The 17019-nt window shown below is 45.6% G+C and overlaps 1 protein-coding gene across 1 annotated transcript in view; it reads right to left on the reverse strand.

The window, feature by feature from the left end:
* LOC134566150 (balbiani ring protein 3-like) overlaps positions 1-17019 on the reverse strand; it is a 438349-nt gene that overhangs the window by 62287 nt on the left and 359043 nt on the right. Inside the window, exons 15-16 of the mRNA XM_063425856.1 lie at positions 12663-12800; positions 9852-9980 (exon numbers count right to left, since the gene is read on the reverse strand). Of these exons, the coding sequence (XP_063281926.1) occupies positions 9852-9980; positions 12663-12800 (267 nt within the window). The remainder of the gene's footprint in view (positions 1-9851; positions 9981-12662; positions 12801-17019) is intronic.

Raw genomic sequence — 17019 nt, forward strand, 5'->3', positions numbered from 1 at the left:
CGAAAGGGTAAGGATCGTCGGAGGCCGATTTCAGCGGACCTGCTGGAGCTTTTGTTGAAGGACCTCCGGAACGTATGAACTTCTGACTTTGAGGTGTTACTTTTTCGGGTAGCCTTTTCCTTATGTTTTTTTGGGGCATTCAGGGTGGGGGAGCTGGTGGCTCCTAACTTACGGGTGTTATCTCCTATGTTGTTGTCGGACGTGCATCTGTCGGCCTAGGCCCTGGATCTGCGGTTTCGTCGGTCAAAAACCGACTGTGCTGGTCGAGGTGCCTGGGTGCGAATTGGTGCTGCCAGTGGCCCCTTCTGCCCAGTGCGATTGTTGGAATCGTACTTAGCAGTTCGTCCGGGCTGGGTGGGCTCCTTATTGGTACATGCTGATGGGTCCCCGTTAACTCGGTATTGGTTCTCCGCTAGGCTTAAGGCGGTTTTATTGGCGGTCGGTGTGGACGTTTCAGGATACTCGGCCCACTCCTTTCGGATTGGGGCCGCTACTCAGGCAGGCATGTTGGGATTCTCGGAGGCCTCGATTAAGCGGTTGGGCAGGTGGTAGTCGGGTCGCTTCAAGTTATATATGCGGCCGCATCTTTTGTAATTTTCTTTCTCGCAGGTTCCCCTCGTTTTGTCTGGATTCTGGGTCACTCCTATATTTATTGGGCAGCACGCAGAGCTTAGGAAAGGTCCTACAGGAGGAACTTAGGCTTTCCCTTTGAAGTGGCCAGGGTTCGGTGGCGAGGTGTTCGTGGTCTCTCCTCGGGCCAGTTTTTCACAGAATGTGTTCAGTTACAGAGGTTTGTTTCTGGGCCTGTTACGTTAGTGGTTCACGCGGGAGGCAATGATTTGGGTCGGGTCAGGACAGTGGATCTCCTCTACATGATAAAACAGGATTTGGCCAGATGCATGGCGCTCTTCCGAGACCTCACGCTTATTTGGTCCGAAATGGTTCCGCGCCCCTGTTGGCGGGCATTGCCGCAAGCCCGCGGGATTGAGCGGGCTCGGCGAAAATTTAACATGACGGTTGCCAGGTTTGTTTGAAGTATCGGGGGAATAGTGGTTCGCCACATGGAGCTGGAAGAGGATAACAGGAATTTGATGTGGAGGGATGGTGTCCACCTAACTAGCATTGGGCTTGATATTTTTAATTTGGGACTTCAGTCTGGAGTGGAGTTGGCGCTGGCTGCGGGGTGCGCGATGCCGACAGGTGGGACTGGACAGGGTCGACATCGCGGTGGTGGTGTTCCTGGCCAGCACATTGGAAATTGAAAGAAATTGATTACTCAACTTGGGGAGTCGCAGCCTGCCGAGGGCTGATGGCGGTAGGCAGGCTGATATGAACTCATGGACAAAGAAGTGGTATCTGCCTGTTGGGAGAAGTCTCTCAACAGCTGGCAGTTGAATGGAAAGCTGGTCTGTGTCAAAATGTAATAAAGCTGTGGCTGTTGCCCTTACCCATAACTATTGTGTGGTGTTATTATTTACGGAGGGCAACGGGAGGTGGGGTTTTTCTGGATCAGCAGTCAAGTATCTCCATGGACTGAAAAGGAAGGGAGGGCATGACTGCAGGCCAGCAGTACGTTTGGGTGGCTATATTGGATACTTTGTTGCAATATTAAATATAAAGCAGTGCAGAGGAGGGGCCATATCAGTTTCTCAGTAAAGTGAGGAGTGAGAACGTACTAATTTCCCACCCACCCTCCCTATAGTGTTTTAACTGTGTATTGCGCTTGTTCTGGTATGTTTCTTGGTTCTGGTATGTTCTTTCTTCTCGTTGTCACAGCTGCAGCGGTGTTCCTGGCCAGCGCATTGGAAATTGAAAGAAATTGATGAGTCAGCTTGGGCAGTCGCAGCCTGCCGAGGGCTGATGGTGGTAGGCAGGCTGATATGAACTCATGGACAAAGAAGTGGTATCTGCCTGTTGGGAGAAGTCTCTCAACAGCTGGCAGTTGAATGGAAAGCTGGTCTGTGTCAAAATGTAATAAAGCTGTGGCTGTTGCCCTTACCCATAACTATTGTGTGGTGTTATTATTTACGGAGGGCAACGGGAGGTGGGGTTTTTCTGGATCAGCAGTCAAGTATCTCCATGGACTGAAAAGGAAGGGAGGGCATGACTGGAGGCCAGCAGTACGTTTGGGTGGCTATATTGGATACTTTGTTGCAATATTAAATATAAAGCAGTGCAGAGGAGGGGCCATATCAGTTTCTCAGTAAAGTGAGGAGTGAGAACGTACTAATTTCCCACCCACCCTCCCTATAGTGTTTTAACTGTGTATTGCGCTTGTTCTGGTATGTTTCTTGGTTCTGGTATGTTCTTTCTTCTCGTTGTCACAGCTGCAGCGGTGTTCCTGGCCAGCGCATTGGAAATTGAAAGAAATTGATGAGTCAGCTTGGGCAGTCGCAGCCTGCCGAGGGCTGATGGTGGTAGGCAGGCTGATATGAACTCATGGACAAAGAAGTGGTATCTGCCTGTTGGTAGAAGTCTCTCAACAGCTGGCAGTTGGATGGAAAGCTGGTCTGTGTCAAAATTTAATAAAGCTGTGGCCGTTGCCCTTACCCATAACTATTGTGTGATGCTATTATTTACGGAGGGCAACAGGAGGTGGGGTTTTTCTGGATCAGCAGTCAAGAAGTGGCTTTTTAAATTCTTAATCATGGAGGAGGCGGGGCTAAAAGGAACTGAAGCTGTACTGCACAGAAAAGAATCCCTGCTTCCACTCCTCCCTTCCAGCCATAAGGGAAATAGGTAATTGTGACTGTACTGTGTGTGTGTGTGTGTGTGAGAGAGAGAGAGAGACTGTGTGTCTGTGTGTGTGTGTGTGTGACTGTCTGCTTGTGTGTGTGTGAGACTACTCTGTGTATGACTGTAACAGTGTCTGCCTGTCTGCGTGTGTGCACATGTGTGTGTGTGAGTGAGAGACTGTACTCTGTGTGTGACTGTAACAGTGTCTGACTGTCTGCGTGTGTGTGTGTGTGTGTGAGTGAGAGACTGTACTCTGTGTGTGACTGTAACAGTGTCTGACTGTCTGCGTGTGTGCACATGTGTGTGTGTGAGAGACTGTAATCTGTGTGTTACTGTCTGTAACAGTGTCTGCGTGTGTGTGTATGTGAGACTGTACTCTGTGTGTGACCGTCTGCCTGTGTAACTGTGCCTGACTGTATGCCTTTTTGTCTGACTGTAACCAGGGCCGGTCTTTGGGGTGCCAGGTGGCTGACACAGCTCGCAGTCGGTCACTCACAAACCGTCCGAATTGGTGGAGCGTGGAGGAGGAGCGTGGGGGTGCGACATCGGAAGGATCCACTCAGTGGGTGTCAGGTGCTCTTCAGTCGGCGAGTCAGTGGAGTGGGAAAAACTGACAGCTGGATACAGGGAGCAGCAGCCTTTAATGTAAATGTTTGTCCTTATTGCTTTTTTTTAATATAATGATTGCATTTTATTGAAGCGGGCAGGGGGATAGTGATAAGGGGGTAGGGGTCTGGTGATAAAATGGGGCAGGGGGCTAGTGATAAAGGGGGCAGAGGGCTGGTGAACGGGGGCTAATGATAAAGGAGGGCAGAGGGCTGGTGAAGGGGGGGTAGTGATAAGGGGGGCAGGGGGCTAGTGATAAAGGGGGGCAGGGGGCTGGTGATAAAAGGGGGCAGGGTACTGATGAAGGGAGGCAGGGTTTTGTTGAAGGGGGTGCAGGCGACAGATTGTGAATGTGCCTGAAATTGTCTAGAGGGGGTCAAATAAAGATGGCATGGGGGCGCCACAAGATTGTGAGCAGGGCCGGCCTTAGGTGTTCAGGCGCTCTGTGAAAGCCAATCACCCCAACTGTGTTTTGAGGATTGTGAGGAGCCCTGTCCTGGTGTCTGCCAGTTATTACCCTGACTTTGATAGAGGTATGCCCCAAACTCTGATGCTGGATTTGCAATATTTCTGATGATGATCCCCAGTTGGGAATGCTGGTATACATACGTGTAATTTGTGACATTTAACCATGTCAGTTTTACCCCTTCATCAAGCCTTGGCTGATGTTTGGGGAACCGCTATAATCATTTTTGCGATTCTACCCTAGCAATAGGGAAACTTTGACAGAGGTATTCGGTATACAGGAGCGCCGTCACATAGGGAATAAGTCAAAATAATTACAAACACTCAGGGAAGGGAATGGGATGCCAGTATGGCACTGCCTAGTCACTTATTCATTTAAAGTGAAACTGTAATAGAAAAAATTACTTACCTTAAATCTGTAGCGGTACTTACCCTCTCCAGGGGCCGGCCGTGGTTCATCAGACGATGAGATCAGGAAGGCGGGCAGTGACCACGAGAAGCGGTCACGTGTCCTGTCTGACACTAAGAGCGTGCCGCGTGTCTCGGGCGCGCTCTTAAAGGGACAGTGGGAGACGAAATTTAAAACAGTCTCGCATTGGCCCCTGTCATGCCACATTCCCCATACAAAACTTTCTTGTTTTCTTGCCTCTAGACTATCTGGACTATTACCGTGACAAAATCACAGCTGAAGAATATGATGCACACACTTAACAGACGGGGTACTTACACCAATGTGCTCCAAACAGGGAGGGCCAAGTTCCCACAGAAATCCAATGGTAGTAGATAGAAGTATCCAGGCCCCCTAACTTGTATTTCATAAAGATATATGGTACATTTAATGTAAAATATAAAGATTTACTTTATGCTCTTCATCCACTTCAGTGCTGCTTCGTGGGTGTTATTCTTCGTGTAACAACCACCTCCTGGTCGTCCTCTGCAAGACTTGTGCTCCCCCTGCAGCCTTTTTTGATTTGCCCTGCTTATGTATACCCAAACAGGGCAAATCTCGTCAGTGGGAGCCTTGCAGCCCTTCAGAGGTCGAAATACACAGCAAACCTAAACCTAACGGTATCTGCGAAAACCCCTGGCCCCTGTAGACCCAATGGGGTGCAAAAAAAAAAAAAAAAAAAAGCAATTAAACCCAGGGAAGGACTAACAATAGGGGATCTATGGCGGCAGGCCCAGGGCGCACCCGTCCCAAGATAGCGTCCCTCGCGGATGGCGGTTCAGATTTCTCAGACGACCTATCTGAGGACACAGAGCTGAGCATGTTACCTGCTCCGACCCTGCACGCGTCGAACCAGCCGGCAACCCCACAAACAAACCCAGACTCCGCTCCAGTAACCGGGGCTGTCCTGAGGGACCTCCTCGCAGAACATCACGAGAAAATAGCAGCCGACGTGAAAGCATTGCAAGGAGACCTGCAAGGCCTAACGGGCAGAATCAGCAAGCTGGAACACACCTCCCACACGGGAACTCAGCACATCACCTCACTGCAGCACGCAGTGAAGTAACTCCAACAGCAGAACCGCTCCTTTGAGCACCGCCTCGCTGCCCACGCAGATGCCAAGAGGAGAAACAACATAAAGATAAGGGGTGTCTCAGAAACAGTGACGGAGGCTGAGGTGCCAGGCGTCTTATGACGGCCCTGCTGACACCGAAGGGGGCCAAATCAGCGATTATCACCGGCATGTTCAGAGTGCCTCGACCTGCCACAGCACCAGACGAATGCGACTCGATCCTACAGAAAATGGGACTCCCAGCTGACCCACAGAACCACCAGGTTCGGGATGCTACTTTAGACTGAGACACCAGTGGAATCCGGCAGGAGCCTCTGAGTTCGTCCCGCAAACATCCATGCCGGAGTCTTATGTCTTGGCTAAAATCTGAACAACGGACACTCTAACCAGAGAAGAGAGAGTATTTCACACTTCTCTAGTATAAGTTTACTTTTATACTACCTTGTTTTTTATCCTTTGTTTCTCTTTTATTTTTTTGTAACATACCATTTTGTAGCTGCGCAACACTTATGTGTAGAGTCACACACAATACTCATACTAACCGCAAGATGACAGGAAAGACAGCACTACACCCACACGTCTACGAATAGGCAACAGATGCCAGTATTTTTTCTTCTTATAACGATAGGTGGCTATCCTCATCTTCTTTATATCACCCACTCTAGAACATATGGGATACTTCTCACTGCACTCAACACGCCACTACTACCGGGTACATTTCACAGGCTGATAGACTCAGCAGTGCAGTAGAGTAGATAACCAGCTCACGTAAGAGCAACAGCACAAGGGGCACATCGCACACATACTTACCTACTCACCTCTGACTAACCTTCCCCACAAATGAGATAACAAAGTAGACTGTCTCACCCAGCGTATTCCCACCCTCATGACTCCACAGACGAGGAACAGCCTTACGGGAGCCAACCTACTCCACAGGCCACTAGGTGGGCGCGCGATACAGGAGCGCTTCCACGGGGGAGACCCTGTATTACACAGAAACCGTAATAACTTAAAAGCTAGCAGACTACAGCTATCACCTGCATTGAACCCATAGTCTATTAGACACAGCACCACAAGACTCGGCTCAAACTAGCCATATCATCATACAACTTCAACTAATTTAGTTCTCAGTTAGACACAGAACTTAGAGAGCAGCGTTTAGATCAGTGGTAGTCAACCTTTTTTTACCTACCGCCCACTAATGCATCTTTTTGGTTGAAAAAATGTCCTTACCGCCCACCAGTTTTCACGCAAATGCGGAATATTTTTTAGAAAGGAGGGTGTTTTACAAAAAATAAATGTACGTACATTTATCTTTTTATTTCTACTTAATGCAGGTTTATAAGGTTTTTAACTTTATAAAGTTTAATGAGAAAACAATAAAGTAAATTGAAATTACCTTTACTAGTGATTAATGAGATCCTTGAGGTTGATGCTGCGAGACTAAATATTTGATATCTGGTTCGATTTTCGTAAGGAACAAACGAAGGTCTCTTTCAGTGATATTCAGACGACTTCTCTGTTTGCGCATAATATGATTTCTCATTTGTGCGTCAGCTCATCTCCTCTCCCTCCTCAATTCCCCTCCCCACCTTTTTTTTCCCTTTTTTCTATTTTTTAACCTTCCTTGTAGCAATGCCCAGTAGGAAGGCTGAGCTAGGTAGCCCACTTACTATATAGTCCACTATAACAGACAGACACACGTACAAGACACACGTACAAGACACACGTACAAGACACACATACAGACACACATACAGACACACACACAGACACACACACACAGACACACACACAGACACACACACAGACACACACACACACACACACACAGACACGACACACATACAGACACACATACAGACACACGACACATACAGACACACACACGACACATACAGACACACACACACGACACATACAGACACACACATACAAAGACACACACCAACAGACAGTCACACATACATACACACACATACAAAGACACACACCAACAGACAGTCACACATGCATACACACACATACAAAGACACACACCAACAGACAGTCACACATACATACACACACATACAAAGACACACACCAACAGACAGTCACACATACATACACACACATACAAAGACACACACCAACAGACAGTCACACATACATACACACACATACAAAGACACACACCAACAGACAGTCACACATACATACACACACATACAAAGACACACACACACATTAAATTTAAGTCACCCTCCTGTTTCCTACCTTTTAGATTCAGGAGGGTGACTTTCCCTGGGGTCCAGACCGTCCAGTGGTGGCTCAGGTGGATGGGAGTCAGAGTTCCCACTCTGACTCCCTGGTCTTCCTCCCGCGCGGGCTGATAGCTGGGAGGAGTGACGTGCAGTCACTTCCTCCCAGCTCTGCGATGTCATCACAGGGGGCCCGGTCGCGCTGTTAAAGCGTCCAGCGCTGAGCGGGCCCCCTCACAATCCACATCCATCGGGTGGCCCTGACAGCATGGGCCACCCGATGGACCCCTCCATATGCGGCCCCCGGCGGTTTGCCGCGCGGGCCGGGGCCGCAAATTGTCACGGCGGTACCCAGTCGCAGGGGTACCGCCGGCTCGCGCCCGCCCGTCCGCCCGGTCATCAAAACCTGGAAATCCCTACCGCCCACCTGAAATCCTAAAACGCCCACTAGTGGGCGGTAGGGACCAGGTTGACGACCCATGGTTTAGATAATAACGTTACATACACGACGCATGTTACTTCAAAACTCTTAAAAAACTGTGCAGAACCCTCAACTGTCACGTGGTATATTGTTTGTTGATATCTCATATGTCCTGACACCGCCGGCTTGGCATATTGTAACCAACTGTTAATAAGTGCACAACAAAAATAAGGAATATAAAAAACATGGCACAACATGCTTGCATATTGCAGATACACTAGCTTAACTCACCATGCATCATAGCATTTTGTGCCTCTACCTTGCACAGATGTAAGCCTTTTTAATTTTCTATTATTTTACTATTTGTATTATTTTAGTAATTCTCGATAGGGATTACACGGAGAGAGTCAGCTCACACTAACTAACCTACCTCTTCCGTAGTAAGCACTCACTCTCTATTAGACCGCAATCATTCACCCAGCATGTCTAGAAAACTTCCTGCCAACAAGTATGTTATGCATTGATCAGATAGACAGGAACGCTAAATCTGTTTATGTTATTATATAAAATTGTGCTGATCTTTCCACATGCTGACCAACTGTTAACATATGTCTGGTTATATACTTGTCAATGCTGTTGGGGCATGATGAGCCCTCTTGTTATATTTTCATGCACTCCAAAAATAAAGAATTAAAATAAAGAATTTTTTTAAAAAATGACGTGAGCACACTGATTTCATTGCCAGCATGCTGGCATTGTGACGTCACAGGAGTTTTGATAGCATCTGCAGTGCCTGCACTATGGAAGAACAGCATAGGGACCTCCTGTGGAAAGTCTTGCAGCTGACCCTTGTCAGTCAATACCTCGGCATGCCTGGCATTGACTGACAGCTAGCAGAAAAACTAAATTTTAAATAGGTTTGCATCCTAATCTATACATTTTCTAGCAAAACTGCAAGCACAATGTATAGAGACAATCGTATTCTTAATCTAATGAGAGTTAAGCCATGCCCCCTAACTTGTTTAGGGCACGACAGGGCCCTTTAAGGGAGGGACTAATGTCAGATTGTTCCCATTTAGTAACTGACAAGTTTCTTTATTGGGTCTGAAATGTTAGTATAAGGGCAAAAATTTAATTTTCTCACACACCATTAAAATCGTACAATACCTTGCGCATAGGTATTTACAAGGACCCTGAAGGCATTAGTAGCAGTACAGCTTATTAAAAATGGCATCAGAATGTAAAATGGATGTCTGCATTTGAGCATAATATCCATATACAATAAATACAATTAAATCATACATTTCTAGAATACAGGTATTTAAAACTACAATGGCAATCTTTATAAATATCTGAACTGCTAATATAATGCTGACAGTGAAATGGTAATTCCATTCACTAAAGTAATATGATGACCCATTGAAACTTCCTGTACTGTTTGAAAACATACCCTCTGGCCACTTATCTGTTTATTTGTTAAAAGAACATCATTGATAGACAGTATATTGGGTGTGGGATACGGGAGAGCAAACTTCACCTGGTGATGTTGAGATCTTTTTGACACATTTATTAATTAATCTATGGTATTTGGTTGTGCTAGTGTAAAAAAATAAATGGAAGTCTTAGGGACTACACTAACAATATTTGCATTTTCCATGTGAAACAATTGTTTTATGTGGAGAACATTAGCACCAAAAAGACAGGGTTTACAGTCAGGAATGCAGTATAATTGTGATATAAAGTGGTAGAATATATTTACTGCTTCTAATAGAATCTGTAATTTAGCCCGAATACTGAATTGTTCAATTAAATGCCTATTTGGGCATTACCTAAAAAACTTCTAAGTGTGTTTTCACTCACCAGGTAGGGTGGGCACACACTCATCTCGGCAATTCCTTGGACAGCATTTCTGCCCTTTTGGACATTCCTTGCACGGAACAAAACAGGGGGAAAGGTTAGGCTTAGCAGCTGGACAAAATCCCGGGGTCACTGAAAGAAAAGACATGACAATCAAAAGCTGAACTATGTCATACTTGATATTACAAGGATACTTTCTTTGATATCCTTAGAGGAAGCTGAGCTTATTTTAATAAGATAAGTTGACTCTTTTCTATCCCACTTGTCACAGATTGGCGAGGATGTGGTTTAGGTTTATATCACAAGCTGTACTAATATGCAGAAAAGGGCTGGCAAAATTGCTGCTGAGGGGTCAGGTGGCCGGGGGGGCTTGCAAAGTTAAGTTTTGCATATCAGAACCTGTCCTATGCGAGTGCTGCCATCTACTTCTGGACGGTCCTCTTCTGCTCCTGGCGCTCCAGGTGCAAGGAGCCACGTCACTGCTGTATTCCTAAACATGCATGGGAGTGCAGCAGAGAGGTCTATGGAGGATCACACAAGACCACAGGATCCTCCATAGATAGCGCTAATTTCACTGCTAATCTTGGGGGATTGACACTTCTTGATGGCAGTAGCTTCACACAGTGACAAGAAGTATCGGGTGAAGGAAAAATACTGAGACAAAGTAGTCCCTGCTCTGTCTCAGGATATCTTTTGACTGTGTTGAAACTTCATTACCGTCAATATGAGTATTTCAGTGGGACAGTACTGCTCTAACAGACTCCAAAAACAAAATATTGTTTTCTGCTCCCTCAGATACAGCATATGTGAATTCAGTCACAATGTGCCTACTCACTCCAAAATTTAGGAAAAAAATCCAGATTCAACAGAAAGTATATAAATTAAAGAATTAGGAAATAAAATGCATTTATTCATTTTAATGTATTTTTAATCTATTGTAGGCTTGTTATACCTCAGTATGTGACTTATTTTGTTCCTGAGCAGTTCTTGAGCTAGTAGGCCCCATCTCAGGTCTTTAATAATGTTAGATTTTGAGGCCAGTTTGTTTTTTGTAGAGGCTGCCATTAAGGAATAATTCAAGGGAATTTTTACTAAATATTTATTTTTATTTGATCGGCTGTATAGGTTACATAGGCAGTCGCTGAAAGCTGTTGTATGTTTGACAGTACTTTTTGTGCCACCATTATATGTTTCGTTTCCTATAGTATTCTGTTGCTACTTGGTCAGGGACTGTACAGAATTCTGAAAAAATGCTATGATGCTAAACATAGAGTCTGAAATGTTGGAGCATAAAGGCACTAACCTACAGTTAAGAATTAACAACTTTGATAATTGAAGTTGAACTATAAAACATGGAAAATCACTTGTTAACCTGTTTTCATGTACTAAAGTAGAAAGGAGGTGGACTTTTTGGTGCGTGTTTTCTGTGGCAGCTAGGGCTTCCCAAAACCAGAGTCTCTTCTTTCTGGTTGTGTAGTGAATGTGCAGGGAAGGGTGCAGGGAAGCAGAGCCTGTATTGGTGGTCTCGGATCTAACGCAGTATAAGGAATAGAGGAGAAAATGTAATATAGTGTAGTATGTTAAAATGTCTGGTTAAATGTAGAAAAACTAAATGCACTTACAATTTCCTGGAGCCTATATTCAGCTCCAGACTTGCGAGTGGACGGAACTATCCCCGTCTGTTGATATGTTGGTGATCCTTGTGCTTGTTTGAAGATGTTTTTCACAGTTTCTCACTTTGAGAAAGCCTTACTGTAGGTGAAACGCGTTAGTGTTTTATGAATTATTTATGCTACATTTGGTTTTACTATTTGTCTCCAAATACAGTTAATTATTTTACACTGTTTGGAACTCCCTGACCTATCTTTGAAGATTTTACTTAAAGGCCTCACGCAGCTATATCCTTGGTGGGGATCATACCACCTACGCCTATTGGGATTGAGCAATATCTATATTTGTTCTCTGTTTGTGAGTATACGTCTTTTTATTTGCTTTTATCCTTCTACATACATAGAGAGAGCACCGTATTTTTTATTTTCCCTCCTGTATACTGAGGACATCTGACTGCAGGACCGCGACACAACAACCAGAAAAAAACACAACAACTGTGAAAAACATCTCCAAACAAGCACAAGGATCACCAACATATCCACAGACGGGGATTGTTCCGTCCACGTGCATAAATCTGGAGCTGAATATAGGCTCCAGGAAATTGTAAGTGCATTTTGTTTTTCTGCATTGAACCGAAAGTTTTAACATACAACACTATATTATGTTGTCTCCTCTTATTCCTTATACTGCTTTGGATCTGAGAACACTAATACAGGCGCTGCTTCCTTGCACCCTTCTCTGTTTTCATTTAATGTTTGACTTTCTTTTAAGTTCAGATTAAAAAAATTGAAAATTACATTGCAATTCAGTTCAGTCCAGGCACAGTCAGCATACACATTGCAATTGATAAAAGATATTGAAAAATTGCCTAATTTCGCATTTGCTCTGTATGCGTTCCCTGTATTGTCAGCCCGGTGCAAAAGACATAGCTTATTACAATGACTGATGGGAAACTAAGATAGAGGCTTCCAGTTGCAGGATAAAATGAATGTCCAAAATGTATGTCCTAACTATAAATACTCTTTTTATTTTCCCTGCATATTATAAGCAGACACAAATAAAATTGTCCTGTCCAGTTTAAATATGGACTCAACTAGACCTTTTCATGACGTTTATGGCTACTTCCTATTCATTTATTTATTTTTTATACATATAAATATATATTTAACAAATTCCACAGCACTGTTGTTTTGACCTACTTACCTCCTAGGGGTGGCACACAATTGAATCCGCATCCTGACTTGCAGCATTTGAAGTCCGGGGCACACTCAGAATCAGAGCTACATTTGTCATCACAAAGTGAATCTATCAGTTTTGCCCATGGACATTGTCCCCTTCTTTCTGAGCAAAAGAAGTGAAAAGGTAAAGTAAAACCGTGACGGAACTAGATAGTCCCTCTGTAAACTTATCTGGAAGAATGATCTTTAAACATATCTTTATAGCTCTAAATTGCAGTCTATAGAGAGAGGAGACAACCAGAACCACCCATAACACAATTTTTCCTGCTATTTAACAAAATGTTGCACCATCACTCTTGCTGTGCTGGAAGAGAGTTCATTGTCCCTGCTGTACCCAATAGGTGGTATTCTATTGTAAATATAATGTGCATTTGTTTTCGACCTAGCTGTCCAAATGATTTACAGGGTTATTCTCTAAAGTGAGAATTTAAGGTGAATTCAAAGTGAAAGTAGCTTTCAGTTCTGCTACTCTGGCCTCAAATTTGAAATTCCCTTGGAATTCAAGAGGAATTCTCATTTTAGTAAATTATCCTGTATATGTGATATATTTTTTATATTTCTATATGTTTATCCAAAAATAATAAATCATTTGGAAAGCATTTCCTCTTCTCTCAGAATCTGTTCTTTTTTTCTTCCTTTCTGATGTTTTATGTATTTTTCTAATGCTTTCTTTGACCAAAGGAGGAGCTTAAGCCTATTCAGTTTAGGACTAAATTCGGGTATAATTTTCAGTTTAGAATTTCATTCAGAGAATGAAATTCCTATCCAATCCTTGTAGCTGTTTAATAGTTAGCCTTCTAATTTCCACAGTTTTAGTAAATAAGGCAGGTTAAAATGTCCCTCCTGCTCTTATTTGCTACCATTAGCGACGGGTGGGGGCCTTAAGTGATATGGGGGGACACATACTGTCCCCCTGCATGTCTGCACCTATTAGTGGCGGATGGGGGTCCTAAGTGATGGGAGGAACCTATTGTCTAACTCTAGTCCTCACCCATTAGCAGCGGGTGTAGATAATAGTAAAAAACCAACCCCCTAAGTGACTAGGGGACCACAAGCCCCTAGTCGCCTCCCCCCAGTAACTAGGGGTCTCAAAGTCCGTCTGACTAATGAACAAATGGTTAAAATTCCCGCCCGCATTTCAGAAGAGCAAATTGTGGCGAAAGTGACCTCGCCACTGGTTTTTGGAGGGGCCTGTTTGCCAGCCTCCTGCCCTGTGGCTATGGCCCGGGGGTGTGTGGCCCTTTAAAAACATTATGGGGGCTTATGGACTTTCACTGGACTGGTGCTGGCCCTTTAAGCACATTTTTGGGACATGGGAAAATTGGGACAATGCTCCTTTAAGACTGTGTCCCCAGACGTGTGTGGGACACTGCCCCTTTAAGCCTGTGTTCCCAGTGTCCCCAGACTTGGTTAAAGTACTTTGTTTATGGCTTCTTTACACTTGGTTCAGTAAATGGGGCTTACTGAACCAAGTACCACACAGGCGGACCACCCAGAAGTGGAAGTGTGCAGGCAATTTACATCTTTTTTTTTTTTTGACAATCTTTATTTTTATTTTATTTTGGATAGCATAGCAAGAGGTATTACAACCATAACAAGTAAAAACATGACACGAGTACAATTCACCAATCTTATAACGGGTGTACATCAGAAATTCCAGGGTAGGAAGTTTTAGTTAATAGGAGACTGCATAAGATATTGAGTGCGCAATATATTCACAGCTGTTTATACATAACTTGTTAACCCCTAGTACAGTCAAGGTGGTAGGGCTTTTGTAGAGCTCTTGCCGGAATTCCCTGCGAGACATTTCAAGCTATCTGGGTGTCTGTGCAATGTTAGTGATACAAAGTTATAACAAGCAAGAACATGACATGAGTACACTTCACCAATCTTAGAACGGGTGTACGTCAGAAATTCCAGGGTAGAGAGTTTTAGTTAATAGGAGACTGCATAAGATATTGAGTGCGCAATATATTCACAGCTGTTTATACATAACTTGTTAACCCCTAGTACAGTCAAGGTGGTTGGGCTTTTATAGAGCTCTTGCCGGAATTCCCTGCGAGACATTTCAGGCTATCTGGGTTTCTATGCAAGGTTTGTGATACAAAGTTATACCGTTATGAAGCCGCATGCGGCTCTCAGCCTATTGCACTTTGATTCGGTTTCACAATTCACCCCAGTAGTTCCCCCCAATAACATGTGGGACTATCCGTGTGTCTGTAGTCAATCTACTTGCCAACTTCGCAGTGATATGGGGCCATCATGAAGATGAACGTCAGTGGGGTATCTATATCCGGTCCATGGGGGCTAAAACATGACACTAGGTGATAGAAAGTCAAGTCGGTGGAGGGGAGAGTGTCTACTCTTTGACGTGTCTGTGGGTCCGTCCCTCGGGACGGTCGAGAGCGCTTATAGTCCGTACCCAATATGGTACATTATGGTGCGGCCATCAATGGGGGAGTCTCTACGGGGGAGTTAAGGAGTCTGACTGTCGGGGCTAAGGGGATGGGAGGAGGGAAGGAGGGAGGGTGAGGGTAGGGAGGGTCGGGATGCCTGTCTCCCGCTCCCCGCCCCGGCGGCCGATATGTGCCACAGCCATGGCGTCCAGACATGGGTACATTTTTCTTGTCTATCCTGTAGGGCCGCCGTAAGGGACTCCATCGTATATATATCCCCCACCCTGTCCATCCACTGCCGGAGTGTAGGCGCATCCCGCTGCTTCCACATTGTGGGGATCAGTGATGTGGCTGCCGTCAGCAAGTGTTTTATCAGGGATTTTTTATAGGCAGCAAGTGTCATGTCTGTGTGGTGAAGGAGCATGGAGAGGGGTTGGAGCGATAGTGTAATATCCGTGATCTGTTGAATGGAATCCCTGACCGCAGTCCAAAAGGGGATAATCTCGGGGCAGCTCCACCAAATGTGCAGATAGGAGCCGTCTGAGGCTCCACACCTCCAACAGTCTCCGGGTATCTCTGCGTCCATGCGGTGCAGAGTGTCCGGCGTCCTGTACCAGTGCGTAAGGATCTTAAAATTCGTCTCTTGGAATTTGGAGCTGATGGAGCACTTATGTGACAGAGTGAAAATCTTTTCCCACTCCTGGTCAGTGAGTGTGGTCCCCGTATCCCTTTCCCACCTGGTAACATATCTCGGATGTGACTGGTGTTCGCTAGCTAGGAGATGTGCGTATAGCCTAGAGACCCCCTTATCTGGGTGTGACCTGGCTGAGCAGAGAGTTTCAAACTGTGTGAGGGCTCTGTGTAGGCATTGTTTGGCTGGGAAAGTCTTGTAATATGCTCGAATTTGCATGTAATGGAAGGTGTCTAGTCCCGTGGGTACCTTGTCCCCTAAAATGTCAGCCAAGGGTTTAAGTCGGTTCCCTAGTGTGAGATGCTGAAAGCTGAGCCAGTCGGTGTCGGTGTATGTGCTGAGGTCTGCGGGCGTTAGTCCCCCACCTACCCCCGGGTTGTGCGTTATGGGCGTGTGAGGACTGTCCGTGGTCGTAAGTTGGTGTGAGTATCGCAATGTGCACCAGATTTGCAGTGTGGCGTCAATCAGGGGGTTGCCAGTTCGCAAGGCTCCCAGCGTTAGAGTGCTTAACCATAGGCGTGAGGGAAGAACGCCACCCGTCTGCTCGAGTTCCATGGGGACCCACAGCTTGTTGGTTGGGCGGGCATGCCAGTCCACTAGCCTGAGTAGATGGGCTGCTTGATAGTATCTCAGGAATGACGGAAGCCCTGCGCCTCCTCTCGTTTTCGGGCGTTCTAGTATCGCCATGCTAACCCTACTCTTTCTCCCGTTCCAAACAAATTCTCTCACCGCCGCTGAGATCGTTTGGAAAAAGGTTCTTGGCAGCGAAACGGGGATCGCTTGGAACAAAAATAGCAGGCGGGGCAGCACATTCATTTTAACAACGTTGATCCGGCCGAACCAGGAGACATAAAGGCCCCTCCAGCGCCGGAGGTCATTCAGTAAGGCCGTAAGGATGGGGAGGAAGTTTAACTGGTACAGTAGGGTCAAATTAGTGGGTAGCCAGATCCCGAGGTATTTGAGCTTATCGGGGCACCATGCAAAGCGGAATTGAGAGTGTAGGTGAGCGGTCCCTGCCGCTGGTAGTGAGATCGGCAGGGCCTCCGATTTAGTCATGTTCAGCTTGAGATTGGAGATGCCCCCAAACTCCCTGAAGGCCCGAAGCAAGTTGGGGAATGACACTATGGGGTTGTCTATGAAAAACAGCATGTCGTCGGCGTATGCCGCCACCTTATGCTCCACTCGGTGCATGCTGTACCCCGTAATACCCCCGTCCCGTCTGACCGCCTCCAGGA

The sequence above is a fragment of the Pelobates fuscus genome, chromosome 6 (assembly GCF_036172605.1).
Source record: "Pelobates fuscus isolate aPelFus1 chromosome 6, aPelFus1.pri, whole genome shotgun sequence".
Taxonomy (NCBI): domain Eukaryota; kingdom Metazoa; phylum Chordata; class Amphibia; order Anura; family Pelobatidae; genus Pelobates; species Pelobates fuscus.